This window comes from Xiphophorus hellerii, chromosome 16, assembly GCF_003331165.1.
Source record: "Xiphophorus hellerii strain 12219 chromosome 16, Xiphophorus_hellerii-4.1, whole genome shotgun sequence".
Taxonomy (NCBI): Eukaryota; Metazoa; Chordata; class Actinopteri; order Cyprinodontiformes; family Poeciliidae; genus Xiphophorus; species Xiphophorus hellerii.
In genome coordinates this window covers 20,179,542-20,197,855 of record NC_045687.1, presented here as the reverse complement: position 1 = coordinate 20,197,855, position 18,314 = coordinate 20,179,542, and the positions used below count along the sequence as shown (strand labels likewise).

Sequence of the window (18,314 nt, the reverse complement as noted above, 5' to 3'; positions counted from 1 at the left end):
CAGCGTTAAAACAGATAACAAGTTGGCTTCATCCTTTCCCGCTCGCGTCAAGGTCGTTGAGAATTTGTGATCAGTTAAAATACGGTCGCATATCTGATGCATTCGCACGCTACTAAACCGCTAATCACATCAGTGCAGGCTTCCCGCGCGATGGAGTTGCAGGGAGCGCTAAGCATCTATAAATAAAAACGGTGCGGGAAGCGGCGAGCTGCGCTCACCGTCGCCGAAAAGCTGCAGGATGGCCAGGTCCACGTGTCTCTTCCACCCAGACTCCTTCTGGATGGCGATGCCGTATCCCGTGGTGGCGAAGATGTAGCCGCTGCCAATGGTCACCAGCTTGCAGCCCTCGTCCCTGCCAGCCATGTAGTTCAAGACGGCGGCGTCGTAAATGAAGGCATCCAGTTTGCTGAGGAAGGAGGGGAAAGAGACAGAGAGAACGGCAGGGAGAGAGACAGATAGGTTGCAATTAATTAGCACTTAGAAGTCAGACAGCTACAGCTACAACACGCCAATTAACCTGCTAAATAGCACTAAGCCGCCGATAAGAGTAATAGACTTTCAGTTGGTTTTGCCAGTGGCTGAGGCTGGCAAGCAGGCTGGCGAAAAGGAACGCACAGAGGAAACTGAAGAGGGGGACTGAAGGTATTATTAAGGTCATATTACAGTCCTATTCACGTTTAGACTCAGTAGCAAAGAAAATGATTTTTTTGTTATTTCTACTGTTTGGCAATGAGCTTCTTGTTTCTTTCGTTTTTTGAGAGTTCACAAAAAAACTAATACATGTTAATTCAGGCAAAGTGTTGAAAAAAGATCTTTTAAAAACGCATCAAATGTTGGTTTTCAACGCCATTCGGTAATTAATATTTCCATTGCATCATTATGCTGTAAGTACAGTCTGCCCTCATCCAGTCCTTCACATCTAGTTCACTTCTCTTCTATTCCGTATATTCATATATTTTACTGGGGTAAAAAAATGCTGCTCTCTGTCAAAAAATCTTTTTTTTAAATGGCAGAAAATGCTATTTTTCTCTAATAAGATTCAGATTTCTGTAAGTGTGCCGTAATTTAAAACCAAGGCGTTTTCTTCCCTCTCTTCTGAGCCTAGATACTGAGATCAAGCTGGTGAAGACTCACATCAGCATGTCAAATGCTTGAAGTGGCTCCAACAGCATTGCAGTCCGACTTACTTTCTCTTCAACATAATTCATTTAATTTTACCACTTCACAGCAGTTATAGATTTTGTGTAAGGTGTTAAACTTTGAACTCCAGGTGGTAAAGCGATCATCAAGCACACAAAGAAAAGCAAAACAATAAATCGCTGATTGTCATATCAACTTACTCTGTTGGTACACAAAACTTTACACCTTTTATCCAAATAAACATGCACTATGCAAACAGGGGGGGCGTCAAAAATGAGAAAAATATTTTATAAACATGGCAGGACTTGATGTTGAACTTTTCTTTTTGATTTATTTTTCTTCTTAGAAAAATGCTTAAAAATGAGTTTTGAACGCAGCTACGTGGAAAGTTAAGAAACAGAAAGTCGGCATGGCGACAACCTGAACCTCAAACTTTCACAAAACAGTTCCCTCTCCAGGAAAATATTCAGCAACTTTCCCTCTAAAAAAAAGTTAAGATTCATCAAACGTCTCTCAGCTTACCCAATTCATTGGAACTTCAAATTAATGTCGAACAAAAACTTCTGGGAGAACTGGCCTGATCTCTGCTGGGAACAATGCTTTTCAATCTGGTTGTAAACATGTCTAAACCATGTCGAGGTCTTTACCCGGCCTTCAGACTCTGCAGAGCTTCGTTGACGTTCCTCTGATGGAACGCGGTCATGTAGGTGTGCATCTCTGGATAGTTGTTCCTGATGTTTCTCTCCGTGCTCCCGTTCGGGACCGTGCCAAACCGGAACGGAGGAGAGAATTTATTGGGACTCTGGAACTAATTACAGGAAAAGAAATGAAAAAAATCTTCACAGCTTTTTTTTTTTTTAAGTGATACAACAGGACCGCTCTAGGTTAGAAACCCTCAACCTTACCTTCTTGTCCGAGAGACCCGTGACTTGATCCACATATTCCTCTTGGATCATGAAAGCAGCCAGGTTGGCAGTGTACGAGGCCAGGAAAATGACAGCGAAGAAGGCCCACACTGACACCATGATTTTACTGGTGGTGCCTTTGGGGTTCTGGACTGGCACGGAGTTGTTGAAGACGAGACCCCAAAGCAGCCAGATGGCCTTACCGATGGTGAAAGACGGGCCGTGAGGCTCTGAAAGAAACAGGCAAGGTGTGTTAATAAAATTTAACATTTTGATGACTTTCTGAACCAGTGGCTTATAAAATAATTTACAATTGTTTTCGTTTTCATTTTGCTATGTTACAATTTAAAAATGAATGTTTTTTGAGGGGGAGAGGGGAATTAAAATGATCGATCAACAAGGAGACACAAGATTGTGGGGCCTTTCATTTTTATATTTGTTGTAACTCACATTATCCAGCAAAGTCTTTACTATGATTCAAGTAAATAAACTCCAGTACAAGCTTTCGCCTTCAGAACTCTATTAAGTTTTAAAAAGACTCCACCTGAATGATCGAAGATTAAAAGTGATATTTGTGGAAGGAAACTGCCCGATTTTGCTCGCCTTCCAGCAGAATGATGACCCTTAAATGGCAGAGAGCGACAACAAAAGGTTTAAATCCATGCCAATTTATGAGTTAGAGTGGCCTAGTTAAAGTTCAGACCATAATCTAAATGAAAACGCGTCAACATCTGAAAATTACAATTAGGGTTACAGGTGGGCTTTTATCGTCTTGTTTGTTGTGATAAATTTTTTAACATGATAAGATTGTGATTTATCGTTGACGCAATAAATTCCAATTAATGATGTTTTAAAAAAAACTAAAACTGTTTTGTCTGGATTATTTTTACTATTTTTCTCCACTGTTTGTACAACAATGGTGCATCAATATTAGTGTTACAAAACACACTTCTTTATGTGATTGGTGTCCTAAAGAAGCGCATTACAAATGGGAATGTTTTTAAGAGCAATATTTGTGTCAAAACCAAACAATTATCATAAAAAAACAACAAATAAATAGCTATTATTGTCCCTTATCATTATCACAATATACTACCACAAAATATGGTGATAAAACTTTTAAGTCCATATCACCAACCTCTGGTTCAGGTTCCTTCAGTTTGATTTTGTGAAGAAAAACGGTCAAAAATGTGGAAAACTGACAAAGAAAGAAACGCAGAAAACTTGCATCTGCACCTTTTAGTATTTTTTGGAAAATAAAAACAAAACCGTGTGTTATTTCGCTTCCACTTCAGACTTGTCACACAAAATCCAATAAATCCATCAGACTTTGTGGCTGCACCATGACAAACAGGGAAAAGACGTTTTCTCATCGCTTCACTTCATTCATATAAGTAGCACAAATCACACCTTAATGAAATTGTTCAGTTTGTCTGTGAGCTGCTATTATACTGCAATAAGCGATCGCTGTGTTGTTGTTTTTTTATGTTTGTGTGGGTGTGTGTGAGCAGGAAGGGGTGAGTGTGCGAGTGTGTGGATGTGTGTTTTGTTGCAAAGTGCTTTTATTTTTTTATGTTCTTGGACAAACTGACTTCATACGGCGCCAAACGTTCCTCTGTTAAGTCTGCCAGCCAGAGAGCTGCCTAAACGCACCCAGCAAAGTCTTCACAACTCGCCGATGTACTCATTGATACATTATTACGTCAGGTCCTTTGACAGCAAACTTCGATCTGCACTCTTCATGACACCAAACTCCCACGACGCAACAACAAAACAAAAAAAACAACACACACACAAAACAAAACACAAGGAGTCCTAGGAAAGAGAACAGGGCTGTGGGGAGAAGTTCATCTTCTCCAGCAGATGATGAAGGATGAGAGGGATAAAAAAAAGATAACCACTGTCTATATATAGACACATCAGAGATAGACTAGAGGGAGATTGATTTTCCTCTTCTTTTTTTTTTGTCTCTCATCTGTTCAGATGGTAAGATCTAAGACGAAACTAGCCTCATGGTGTCATGTTTTTTTCGTTTGTTTTTTTTGGAAATATGGAAATTTATGCAAATGGCCGGTCCAGTGTGAGGGGAAGCAGCGGCAGAGTTCTGCTGAAACCAGTGTTTAGATCCATATGATGAAAAGAGAGCAGAGAGGTGAGGAGGAGGAGGAGGAGGAGGACGAAGAGGAGGAGGATGTAGGAATAAAGGCATTGGGTCAGTGAGAACGGCTGGTTTGCGTGCGGGGGCAGTGTGTTTCTGTGCCTGTCAGTCTTTGTGCGTGGCTAACACACACACACACACACACAGTTTGCGTTTGTGTTGTTGCAGAGAAGAGGAGCATCGTCTGTGAAGCATCTGTACTATCGCTGGGAGAAAATGGCTAGTTGGAGCATTACTCATCTAAACCTCTTTGTTTAATGAGGTTTAAACTGTCATTTTCTCTGCATTCACTCCAAATTTCTGTTTTTTTTTTGTTTACTACTTTCCTCCCCCTCCTTTAAAAGTTGATTGACATCTTGAGTTAAATATTAGCATGTTTGTTTGTTTTTCAGGAAAATTGCAAAAACCCAGAAAGGCCTGGGAAACCAAACAGTCGATCTCTGCAGATGCCTAAAATCTGCATTTCACCTCAGTTCCCCTGAGTTCACACTTTTTTCTTTGATTACAGCTGCAGGTCGTTTGAGGTACGTCTCTGCCAGTCTTATACGTCTAGATAATATTTTATCCTCTTTTCTTCCTCAAGCTCAGTCTGAGTGAACAGGGAGTGTCAGTGAACGTCGATTTTAACGTCTTATCACAGATTTCTCAATTGGATTACGTCTAGACCAGAGGTCTGTACTCTCCACCATCCAAAGTGACTATTTTTACCTTCTCTCCTGCCAAATACATTTTGCCTGGAGCCACAAAGTCTACACAACAATTTTGAATGAGGCAAGCCTATTAAGTTTTCAAATATCCATTATTAGAGAGCTGAACAATATTCTCAAAACCGATATGCGTTAATTCAGGAGAATATCATGAAAACGATGCGATAGAATTTCCAGTGTTAATGTCTTTCTAGTAATCAGGGGTGAAGGGGTATTCATTAAAAAAATAGCAAGGAAGAGGGAAAAGACGGAAGTAGGTCAGTTCTGCTAGCTTGACTTTGACAAGTCAAGTTGTAACATGTAGATGTGCAGCAGAATTTGACGTGTTTTGTTTCAGTAAAAAATTAAAATTAAAAACCGGCCTACACACCAACTCTAACAAATCATCAGTAGAGCAGGTGTTTAAATTAGCTAACCAACCACTGGTGTGGTAGCTAATAGCTAATAGCAGCAGTAGCTAATGTACCACAGCGATCACTTCTTAATAATCGCAACATAAACATCAAGGCTGAAAACATAATAATGTAACGGACTGAATGTTCTGTTCGTTGTGTGGGAAATATTTGCGTTTTTTGGTGTTGGATCCTGATGCATTAGTGGCGTTGTCGTCAGTTGCTATGGTAACGAGTCTGTGTGTACTGTAGAGTAGCAGACACAGAGAGCAAGAATGTGAGTGGTTGTTCTTCTATGGTTGTTCTGCGTTATTTTCCCCTTTGCTAAATTAATAACACCTACATCTCCAGGTTTCATTTAGTTAATGGAGTTGTTCTACTGCGACAGCGCGGATAAAAGAATCGTCTTTTTGCCCAGCATGCAAAACATGCAACATGTCTGTAGAAATCCTTTGGCCATGTGTAATTCCATTTAGTTTGCATTATTCAATGTTATTTGAAATATATACAGTATGTATATATATATATATATATATATATATAGAAAGAGAGAGAGAGAGATACAATTTTTTTTTCTCCTGTTAGGTTAGTGCTCTTGGGGACCCCCTGGTGGTGTGGAGGCCCTTAACTTGCATATTTGCCTTTGGCCGGCTATGGTTTTGTGCACGTTTGTGTGTGTGTGTGTGTTTGTTTGTAATACCGTGTGGGGACCATTTTCCCGACACATACTACGTTGTGGGGACCCACTGCTCCTTGTGGAGACCAAAGCTTGGTCCCCACAAGGGGAAACACTGTTTTTGGGTCAAGGGTTAGATTTAGGACTAAGATGTGAATTGAGTTTTGGTTAGGGTTAGGTATGTCATGAATAGGGTTAGGGTAAGGGTAAGGTTTAGGCTGTAGAAATTAATGGAAGTCAATGGAAAGTCCCCACAAAGATAGTCACGCGGGTGTGTGTGTGTGGGGAACTCTCACCTCTGCCATCAGCCAGACAGCGGTTGTAGCCCACAGGGCTGATGTACTCGAACACGAACACAGCCACTGCTGACACCAGCAGCAGCATCACGAACATCATCACCCACACATCTGCACTAAAGGGCTCTGAAAGGGTGCAGAGGACGAGGAAGATGAAGGAGGAAGACAAGGGATTGATAAAAGAAGGAAGCATGGTTGGAAAGAGATGCAGCAGAAAGAATATTTCAGAAAGGAGTCGTAAGGAGGAGGGAGGTGGTGAAGAAAGGAGGAACATCAGGAGGGAGGAAAAGTTTCCCTTGAGCAAGGGCAGCAGAGAGAAAGAGAAAATGAAGCGAGAGAGAGATATGCAAATGCCGGGTGTCATATTGAAAAGAGGAAGGGAGCGTCAGAGAAATTGAGTAGGAGTGGGAAACATAAGAGGGCAAAGAGAAAGAGAGAGAAAGGAGCAGTTAGCTGAATTATCATGCAGCTTAGAACACCTTGTCAGGGAAAGTTTACTGAAACTTATTTTAATGCATTTCCACCTGCTAGATCACTTTTAATTCCCTCAGTTTATGAAGGAGGAGAAGTAAACAAAAACACTTAGATCTAACTAAAACACCTGCTAAACTCACTCAAGAGAACAACGTCTAATTAAAAGAGCCTTTTGTTCTGAATGAACCAAAGGGCGGTCCGAAGACTTTAACAAAAACAATGGAACCAAACCAGCCAGAGGGGAAACTCAGACCAAACATGGAGAAGCAGCATTCAGCTTCTACGCACCACAGATCTGGAACAAACTTCCAGAAAACTGCAAAGCAGCTGAAACACTGAGTTCCTTTAAACCAGGGCTAAAGGCCCACCTGTGTAGAATGGCCCTTGAACCATAATAAATGACACACTGACAAGCATATTTGACGTGTATTGATGATTTTGATTATGGCGCTTGACAAAATGTAATTTTTGCTACTGGTTTCTGAAATTGGTGACTGTATCATGTTTTTATGACTTTTTATTTTTACATTTTTTGATGTAAAGCACTTTGAACTGCCTTGTTGCTGAAATCTACCATACAAATGAAATTGATTGATTGATTGATCGATTGGTTAATTGACAGTAGCTGTGACCTAGTTCATGCTTGAACTATGGGTATAATACATCGCAATATAACATATCAGGGAAAAATCTAGCGCTACCAAATTGCAATATCAATGTGTGAAACATAATAATGGCAATAGCATCCTTGAATGCAATACTTGGTATGTTATTATATTAATACGCAAGCAAGTCAGTAATATATTTGACCAGTTAGATTGACTCTCAGAGTCTCTGTGAGAGACTGAGAAAAGACTGAGAAAAACTTTGATAATTTGCAACACACATTGTCATTTTAGTATTTAACAATAACATAATGATTTTAACTTCTCCTATAATGGTGTGACAAGAGCAGATAAGCATAATTATTTCCTTATCTTTAAAAGAGAGTTTTCCAAATTTCCAACAATCAGGCAGAACATGGCTGAATTATGGCGAATTTGGTAAATTCATAGACTGTAAAAGGGTAACATGAATATAAACTATCAAACGTAAGTGCTAGCTATTAGATAATTTAGAGAAGCAATGATGTGCTGTGTATTCATCAGCTACCACATCTCACTAAGTCATTGAATTATTTTTTTCAAATTTCCAGGAAGCCAGGTAGGATAGTCAAATGAATCTCATCTAACTTAAACAAAACATCTAAAATTGCTGTCCAACAAGTACAAAGTACTGCCAGTTGCATTCTTGGATAAAGACAGTTTTTATATTTGCTTTTGCACATCGGTAACAACCTTTCCATATCCTGCATCTATTTTCAGCATCAGTTGCGCATCCTGGTTGTCGATGGCCAGTGCGCTGCGTGTTTCTGATGTGTCCATCCACCAATCGAGCCTTTTCAAATGGTACAATTACTTCCTCAGCATGTCATCGAGCTCAGCATATGCCTGGTAATGAACCACTCATTTGATTCAGGTGGGTTGAACCAGGAAAACATGAAACATTCAGGACACCGGCCCTCAAGGATCGACACCAGACACCTCTGCTCTAGATTTACTCGATAAGTGGAGGGGTTTTATTCATCTTTTAAAGATGGCGGCTGATCATTGCTACTCACCTAGAAATGCGGAAGGTGAAACGGTGCCGTTACTGCGGGAAACCATGACGCTAATTCCGGTTTCGATGAAGGGAACAGAAAAATCGATGACCTCTGACCTCTCCTCGTTGATGGTTAGGGATCCGACAGCCATGTGGGCATTTTTTAACACAACCTGGGCAAGAGAAAAAAAACGGCATCCGTTGCTTAAGCAAACATTGGAAATGAATCCACTACTAGAGCAGAATTAAGTCAAAAAGCGCAGTAAGTGAAAGAAAAATCACTTCAGCAGGGAATCTTAAAGAGTTCCTGACGGGATGCGATCTTAACGTGTTAGACTGGCCTAGTCAAAGTCTCAACCTGAGTTTGATCAACAACCTGTTGAACAAAAAATTAGGGAGACCTTCTAACCTCAAAGAGTTGGAGCTTGCTGCCAGAGATAAATTGTCAAAATACCAATAGAGACGAACAAAATTGGTCAGAAATTAACAGGGGCTTTGACTGCTGGAATACCAGTAAGATTCTCCAGTTGATTATTGACAAATGGTATAAGAAACTTTTGTCATGCCAAAATTTAATAAAAACTGAATTTTTTAGAGCTCTATTGTAATTAGTCCTACAGTGTTTACAGAGTCTTTAAAAACATGATTTGTGAAACCTTAATTGTATTTATAAAAACACAACATGGGGATTTTCATTTTTTTCAAACAGCTGTGCTAAAAGTCTCATGAACTCAGCATCATAATGTGTTGTGTCGTCTGGTTAGCTGATGGTATAGTTTCACCAACAACTAATGAATTGTCCAAGAAAGGCAAACGCAATGCTGGAGATTTTATTGTCTAAAAAAACCAAAAAAAACAACAACAAAAGAAAGCAGTTATGCTAAAAACAACATAAAAACAACACACAAAACAGAAAGGTGTCCAACGCCTCAAGTTGAACGTTCGTGCACTTAAAAGTCAGTCGGGTGATGTCGCACGTCAAAGACGGAGGTTGACGCTAATTCCAGTTTCAATGAAGGGAACAGAAGAATCGATGACCTCTTGACTTTTGCCCTTTTTTTCCCTTTGCGGGTCTCTTTATACAATGACTTGTGTGAGGATGTTCTAGCCTCTTGGCCTCATGACGAAACAATTACAGTCTTTGAAAGCAGGTGGCCGGCATATTTGAGGCCCCAGCACAGCAGGACTTCACAAACACAATCTCTTGCCACTAACACACATTGGACGGGTTCATCTGAACAGACTGGGGAACTTCAACCTACGGTAGTTCTTTCAGTGAACCAAACTGATACATTTTCATCACCATTGATGTGTAGCCCTTTAGAATAGGGAAATGTCTGTCGTTTATTTTAAGTGTGACACTTTACATTGATTCTGAAGAGTTTGTTTCCACAATGCCGGCTTGATTTTTCAAAGTACATGTGAGTAGGACATCACCGATTTGTTTGCATTGCCTCATAAATCATCAGAGAGGAGCTTCTCTTTGCTATTTTATGATGAAACCATGTTGTAAATGTGGTTATAGATAGTTTTCTTTTTCCCCAACATGAACTTGCATTAGGCCAATAGGTGATGAAATCACTGTGTTAGATGTCATAACCTGTTGAAATGAAGACTATAGTAAGAGAGCGTAATGGCATACTTCAGCAAAAACAGGAAAAGAAGTTATTAATACATGGAAAGTGAGGCCTAAAACTGGAGACACTGGAGACTAAGATGCAGTATGGCGTGTAGCGACAGGAGGCAAAACTACTTTCCTCGCAGAGCTCTAGAGTGGACACTCGTGATGCTCACCAGGCCACAGAAAGAGGGAGAAAGACAGAAGGAGAGAGGAAGAAAGTGGGTTACCACAGTGGGTCATGGCTACTGGAAATAGCCGGTTCAGTGCCTCTCGCTACCTGCCTAACTCCCTTCAGTTCTCCTGCACAGGTGGTATATTTAGACCCAAATTTCATAGCCTTAAAGCATTGGGGTAAAGTGGGACGAGATTGTCTCCCTGAGTTAATAAGGTGTGTGTGAGACTGTGTGAGTCAAAGCTCTGCTGTGCGCTTCAACACTGAGCACTTCCGTGTGAGTCATAAAGGGAAAAAGAGAAAGAGACGTGAGAGAAGCTTTGTTCGTCTACCTGTGAAGTGGACCTTTTCAGGCAGGGGAAAATGTGACATGCCTGCCTTGCAGATTATCTGCCATTCTGTTGTTTGCGCACGTTTGTAAGTTTTCAGTCATATTTATTCAGAGAGTATGCAAGAATGGATCTAAATGTGCATCGGAGCCTGCGTGTGTACGCCTGAATGCGCGAACATCTCCCTGGGGAGGCGAACGAGTGGATCCAGCAGTGTGTTCACTTCCCCTTTCACCATTCGCTCTCTCCATCTCCCTCCTACGGCTTGTTCTCTCCGTGTTATGAAAGTGACCCATGTGGGTGTTATTGAGAATGATTGAGCGAGGATCTGTGTGCGTTTGTGTGTCTCGGTTTGTGCGTGTGTTGACCAGTGTCTTCTGCAACTCTCTTAGCGAGGCGAAATTCAGAGTGTATTGTCTCTAATATTACAGGTTTGGAGCGCGAGTCGGTGCGGATCATGAACACAGATTCTGGCTGCCACAACAAAGTCAGGAAAAGGTGTGGGGCCTCTCAAAAAATTTGATGATTGCCTTTCTTTTTATTTGTTTTTCATCTTTTGAAGTCTGACGAGTGGTAAAAGCATAGAGAGATCTGCTCAGCATCTCTGTGTCAGTCAGTCTGTAAATCAGCCTATTGACAGTTTGACACATACTCTTGTTTTAGCAGCGTTGAAAGAGTAGGTGGACAGAAATATGTTGTCAACAACACCATAAAATTTATTTATTAATAACAAATCTGAAAGTCTTTACCCAGTGATTCAAAGATTCTTAGAAAGTCTGTCATGAAGGAATTTATTGTCGAATTTCCCTAAAATGTAAAGTATCAAAATTAGACAATAATGATCAAGTATATCATAACCCAAACTGTCTAAAGCTTTGGCTCAGTCCACCTTTATTTTACCATAATCACTGTAGCTGCAGACTTATCTGGTTGCTGCAGGTTCTGAGTTGTTTTGGTCCATTGTAGTTGCAAGGCAAGTATATAATTGCTTTAGTTATGTACATGGATGTTCCACAAGAACACTGCATCTGTGTGACGTGTTTGCCTATCTGAAAGGGATGCCTTTTCTTTGGTATATATTGTAACATGTCTTTAGTTTTATATGTATGTAGCTAGCTACATCTATAGCTACATAGCTAGCTAGATAGTTATCTACATAGGTAGCTATTCAGCTAGCTCTCTAGCTAGCTGTGTAGTTATCTACAATCTATTTAGCTAGATAGCTAGCTACATAGTTAGATATCTAGCTAGATAACTACATAGCTAGCTTACTAGGTAGATATATAGCTAGCTAACCAGCTAGCTATATAGCTATATATCTAGCTAGATAGCTACATAGATAAATAACTAGTAGATAACTACATAGGTAGCTTATTGAAATGGTAACTAGCTAGCTACACTAATAGGTAGATAAATAGATAATAGAGATACAGAAATTCCTCTTGAGTCTTACTCTCCTCTTTCTTTAATCTTTTATAAATGTTTTTGTCTCTGTGCGTGTATGTGAGTTAGAGAGGTGAGACAGAAGTTCTTGAACGCAGCTCTTTGTCTTCCTAATGACCGCTCCTCTGGGGGACAGGACGCATTACCGTGCTTTTAGCCTGGCTGACAGGGTTTATTTCAGGTGACCACATTTACAGTACCCACTAAAGACGCTGGCAGGATGACAATAATGGCTCTACGTGAGACATTAAATGGGTCGGTTTTAATGTAAATTGAATAGAACTAGTTCTAGTGGGGTGGGGGTAGAAGCATGATGTCCGTGACTTCTGAAGGTCTTTCGTGTAAACGTTCAGACATTGAGCCACTCAGCATGTTTCCAACGGATGACCTTTAGGGTACAATCGATTGGCTTACCGCTTTCCTCATTAACAAAACGCCAAGATCAGTCAACAGAAACACAGCTGGCACCTACAGACTTAAGTGTGAAAACTGACAGTAACCTTGCCACGGGACCAATGATCATTAGAGGTGTTGTCAACACCAAAGCGATTGATTTTGGCAGGCTGAAAACAAGATGCTGTAATACACATAAGAGGTAGTTTGGCAAGGGCCAAAGTTTTTGATTCAAAAACCCCAAAATCTGAATGGAACTAAAAATATAGCTATAACATTTTAAATAAGGGATAGACTCTGTTCAGGTAGTTGATGAAGTAGTTTATTTTCCTTAAGGACTTTAATTTAGCCCTCTTTAATTCCTCAAGCGTAAGGGAAGTTAATCCAGTACTGTCAAGTAGTGGAAACTGAAACATTTTTAAAGACAGAAAGGTCACCTTAACACTTGCCAGCAGAATAAAAGTACAATTCTTCTCTACGTTCTCTGTCTAACAAGTGACATTTTGAATACCTTTTTTTAAATACTTGGCAGGACTAAACTTTGGACTGGACTGGAAAATGATTCACATACTGGGCACAGAGGTTTGATATTAGGTCAATTACACATCAAAATATATAGAGATTTATTTAGTCTTGACCCAACCAAATATAGAGCAATTGCTTAAACATAAATTTAAAGGAGAGTTGCAGAATTGCATTAAATCAAGGGCACTAATGGAAAACAGCTGAAGTTTGGACCCAGATGACGACTACATTTTCCCCCCTTTGCATCATTTGTTGTATTTGCAATTATTTACTGACTAAAATTGACTTCAGATCTCTGTGTACCGAAGGCTGTTTGGTAATAGAGCATTTTCCGTGCTGACCTCAAACACTTCACAGCTCTCCTCCTGTCTTCACTTGACACTGAGCCAAATACAGCACAGCAGCACACACTTTGACTGCACAGGTTCTCACAACACCATAAACCTCGGTAATGTTATTAACAGTGTCACAAACAGTGAATTAGGTGCAATCTTCATTCGCAAGTTTCGCACGACAAATGATAAATGACATGGCAGTACAATTTTCAGGGATATGACAGAGTTGAATTTGTTGACCTGTGAAATCTGTCGGATCTGCGCTGTTTAAACACTGGAAGTGGAAAGCCAGAGCAACAACAAGGAGAGTAAACAGAAATAAGCGACAGGGAGAGGGGCTATAAAACTTATAGACTTTTCCCCTCACCTCTCCCACCATGCCGTTCCAGGTCCCGTTGATCTTTTTGCCATGCTTCCCGTTCGTGACCAGGTACAGGTCGTACGTAAACTTGACCGACTTGGCGATCTTCTTCAGGATGTCGATGCAGAAGCCCTTACAGCAACGCTTGATGTAGATCCCCGACTCCTTGGTCTGATTGCTGCATAAACAGAGAGATAAACGGTGTTTAATCCAAAAAGTGCATCTGTCTGAATTAGCGATTTCACTCATGAATGCTGTTTAGCGTTTCTGGCTTTGTCATTCTCACACTGTTGAAGTGTGAAATTATTCTACCTCCGGTGCTGTAAAGCAACCGTGAGAAACCTCCATAATTTACTCGGCTGCCAGTTTTTGTTTTTTGTTGCGGATGCCGTTTTTGCTACGGTCAGTTTCAGCTACTGTGACAGATGGGCTGGGGATGAGGAACGAAGAAAAGAAAAAAAAACGCAACAATCCGTAGCAACATGTGTGAAGATAAATATGTCACGCTTTGTTAATCTCGACTCTGTTAAACATGATTTGGTACATCTTGGATCACAGACTCACAGCGTTTTGATCTGTTTTCTGCAGGGGACGGTATTCCTCATGCAGGTCCCACTCAGCGGGTCCACGTCTTCCACGATGACGAACGGAGCCTCTTCCAGCGTCACGATGGACAGGTGGTCGTCTTCCCTGGTTGCCGCCCCACCATACAGCTCGTAGCGAGGCCACACATGGTACTTCATGGACAAGGAGCCGTTCTCCCATTTACCCACCTGCAGAGACATGCAGGAAACAAATTCAACGGTGTTTCACCTTCAAGACATCTGTTTTTCTCACAGAGTGCCATCCAAAGGCATTCATGACCATTAAAGGGGAAATAATATGCATATTCCATGCACATAGTGCTATTTTTAACTATGTTACCTTCAGTTATGATAAAAATATTATATACATCAAACATAGCTTAAAAAAAATGTTTGACTTTGCAATTTAGCACTTTGAAATTGGACCTCTGTCTCTTTAAGAAGCTCCTGCTTTATCAGGAACTCCACCTTCAGGAAGTCCTAGCAGCAACATTCCTCTATTAACCCTTTAACAAAGTTTTTACCACCTTTTCACTGAGCCGTAGCTCATATGATCACCTCAGTAGACTCTCAGATGAGCTTTGTCAAAAAGGCAGTGTTTGGTTACACCGCTCTTTTTCTGCACCCAGTCTGGTTGCCACGGGTGATTAAAGGATTTCTCAAACACGAATGAGCAATTTGTCACTTTTTAGGTGATTTTTAGGTGGCTAATGACAGTACTGGAGTTTGCTTAATGCTGTTAAAGTAAAAGAGATGAAAACAAATACAAGAAAACGCTTTTAAAAGATTTAATTTAGTAGAAAACCCATGCATCATTTTCAGTTAAGCTCTGCTTTATGTCGGCTTATAACAATTGTGGCTCTGCTGAGATGAAATGTGGTATGAATCCCTTTGTATGAAACTGTAAGTAAAACACAGATGAAACATTTATTCTTTTATTATTGTTGTTTTATTTTTTTTAAGTGTTTTTTTTTCCCCCCCCCCCACCAGCTCCGCTGTGGACGATTGTCCTTATAAACATTCAACGCCTCACCTGGCAGGAATCAAAGTTAAAAATTAAATCAGAATGCATTTCACACTACAGTAGCTTCAGTCCATAAAAAAATAACGGCTGCTCTGCAGCTACAAACAGTTCTGAGGCATATCATCAAAGAGGAATATGGAGTATGCATGCCTTACAGCAAAAACATCCTCACCCAGTTGGGATTTTAAAGCCTCATGTCGAGCATCCTGCATTTTATTGCAGGTGGGCCATCTGCCCGTGTAATACACAAGTTAGATCGGGTGAAAAGAATCTAAAGAATGATAGTTCATCCTTACTGAAAGTTGGCAAAAAGAGACGAAAAAACAAAACTTTTTTCGGTTTCTTAACCCGGCAGCTTAGACAAACAATGCGGTGGGTCTGGTTGCCTTGCGGTGTCAGGTCACATTCTCCTGTTGAATAATTGACAGGACTGACCAAACGGAACAATAGACTGTATCTGTTTCAAGAGGGCGAAGTGAAGAGGCCAAATCAATGAAAAGGAGACAAAGACGGCGGGTTAAGCCGGAGAAATGATAACCGGATCACCATAACGGTGACAAACGGAACAAAAGAAAGGAAGAAAACGAAGATAATGAAAAGTAAAAAAAAAAACAAAAAAAAAGGAAATCAAAGACAACGACGTAAACGTGTCCACAGAACCCACAGGCATTCAAGTTGCAAATGCATTTCTGAAAATTATTGTGCGGAAGCATGGGTGCATGTCAAAACTTTGAATATCATCAAAAAGTTAATTCAATTCAGTCATTCGATTAAAGAAGTGAAACTCGTATTTTGTAAAGATTCATTACACACACATTAACTTATATAATAAGCCACAAAGGAAGGATTTTAATACAAAAATGTCTGAGTTCTGAGTGCAACATGTCTAGTATAAGGTGCTTTAAGAGTGGCCTTCAGGTAATCAGCATTATTTAGTTTGGTGTCTCTCGTCTTGGTCCTGACAGTGCATGATGGATTCTGTGTGGGGTTCTGGTCCGACCATTTCGTTAACCTATCAGTCATGGCGATGGCGTGGTCATTAAAGCAGGCGTTGGTGTCTTTGTGAGTATAGGCAGATGCCAAGTCCTGCTGTAAAATGTATTCAGCATCACCATTAAGCTTGTCAGCAGAGAAGAATGAGTCCTTTGGATTATGGACCAAATGAACTGCAGCAAATCAACACCAGCAGATGACAAGGCTTCTAAAATCGTCACTGGGTGAGTTTACATTGATCATAAAATTATGCAAATTGAAAGTAAGAAAAGAAATTTGCTTAACGGAAACAAGCCAATTTGGAAAAAAAATAAAAACGTGGGTTTTATGCTAAAAGTTGTTGCGCTAGATTGTGGTGATTTTTCAGTTATACCATAAAAGATTTTGTAAAAGTTTTGTAAAACTGCAATCAAAACACTTTTTTTCGCATCACATGAGTCACGTGGTCAACAGTAGGACGTTACTACTGGTGAAAACGACAAAGAAGATGACAGGAAGTACAGTAGTAGGAGGTCGATAATTTGTTTTTGTTTTTTTCAGACAAAGTGAAGCTGAGCTCTCAGAGCACCGCACACTTCATAAAAAGTTCATAAAACTCTTCTGTAAAATCATCGACTACAATTTCCCCAAATTGCATATGCAGCTGCTCCAAAGTAGTAGCAGCTTGTTGCTCCAACGGCCGATGTTTCCTCTGACTGGCTGATAGATGATAACCCCTAGCGCCACAACTGAATTATGAATAAATGTCATGTAACTGTTTACATCTGTAGCTGCCATGATTTTTAATTACTTATCATGTGAACAACCTTATTTACATGGGATTTTAGTTTCATTTCTTATTTAACAGAAACACTACAAGTGTAAAATTGTGTTATTTCAACAAAAATGCAGACAAGAATTTTAATGGAAACAGTGTGAGCTGTGGAAACTTCACACTGAACGTCAAGCAACTTTTTCCAACGCACTTTTTACTTCCTCTCAACTCAGTACTTACATTTTGATCTGAAAACTATAACAAACCAACTTTTAAATGACAAATTCATCGAGATGCTCCTGATTGAGGGATTGTGCTTGCATCCAAACATGCGCTGTTTAAATATGGAGAGGAGAAGAGAGGAACAGGAGAGGGAGGGGCAGGACTGAGACTGGTAGTAGAGAATGAGAACAAGGTTAACCAGAAGGACGAGGTTGATACAGAGGATCAGGCAGAATTTAGATCACAAGAAAAAAAACAGAACAAAACCAGGAAGATTTAAAGAAAACAAGCTATAAAAACAGATATTTCTGCTGAATAAAAAGTGGAATCTGAAGTAAACGAGGGTGGTAAGAGAGTTTACATGGAACTCATTCAAATGCAAAATGCTGGATCTTGAGTAGAAGAGTGTCCAGCTGTACGTCTGGAGGGCCCTCCAGCCCCTGGAGCTCTACTCCACTGAACAAGCATCACCAATTAGTCAATTTCTTCACAATGCCACTCTGGAAAAAATAAAAAAATAAGATAAAACTACCTGGACATGCCAGTCCCCTTTCATCAAGGGGAACAGAGGGGGATTGAAGTAGAAACGGATCAGACAATTCGCCACAGCTTAATTCCAAGAGCAGGGAACTGTGGTCAAGTGTGTAAAGTCCAGTTTGCACACTCATTAAATATGGAAATGTGTTCAAACACATCGCTCTCTCCTGGGGTGGAGGATACAACACAAACCTGGCAACGCAGCCTGGAAAGGATGAGGCCGAGGCTGTGTATCCCTGGAGCACAAAGCAGCTCCTTTTTTTTTCTGTCTGGACCAAAACGATGTGAGAAACGAGAGGAGAAAGATGGGAATGGACGGGAAGCGGACGTTACCGCACCACTTTGAAGAGGAGGCGGAGGGAAGAAGGAGCCGGAGGTCATCGGAGACGGGGGTAGGGGGGTGAGAGTCGAGAAAATTTGGAAATCAAGTTGGGAATTAAACATGAGCGATAAAGTGGGGAGGTTGAGGTGGAGGAGAAAGAAGAGGGAGACCAGGGGGGAACGACTCACCTTGTTCTCTGATCAGAGGACAGAATATAGATTAGAAAGGCAGAAGAAGAAGAGATGTACGGAGAATAGAAAGCAGTGGGGGAGAGAGAGAGAGCGAGACAGAGAGAAAGAGAGGTGAGGGA

At 40.6% G+C, this 18,314-nt stretch overlaps 1 protein-coding gene across 3 annotated transcripts in view; it reads right to left on the bottom strand.

Moving 5' to 3' along the window:
• The window catches only part of grin2ba (glutamate receptor, ionotropic, N-methyl D-aspartate 2B, genome duplicate a), a 171,999-nt gene that overhangs the window by 19,994 nt on the left and 133,691 nt on the right, over positions 1-18,314 (bottom strand). For all 3 annotated transcript variants that reach the window (XM_032586919.1, XM_032586917.1, XM_032586918.1), the window contains 7 exons: positions 14,133-14,341; positions 13,575-13,746; positions 8,409-8,562; positions 6,275-6,400; positions 2,046-2,275; positions 1,788-1,948; positions 219-406 (listed from right to left, as the gene is read on the bottom strand). In XM_032586919.1, the coding sequence (XP_032442810.1) occupies positions 219-406; positions 1,788-1,948; positions 2,046-2,275; positions 6,275-6,400; positions 8,409-8,562; positions 13,575-13,746; positions 14,133-14,341 (1,240 nt within the window). The remainder of the gene's footprint in view (positions 1-218; positions 407-1,787; positions 1,949-2,045; positions 2,276-6,274; positions 6,401-8,408; positions 8,563-13,574; positions 13,747-14,132; positions 14,342-18,314) is intronic.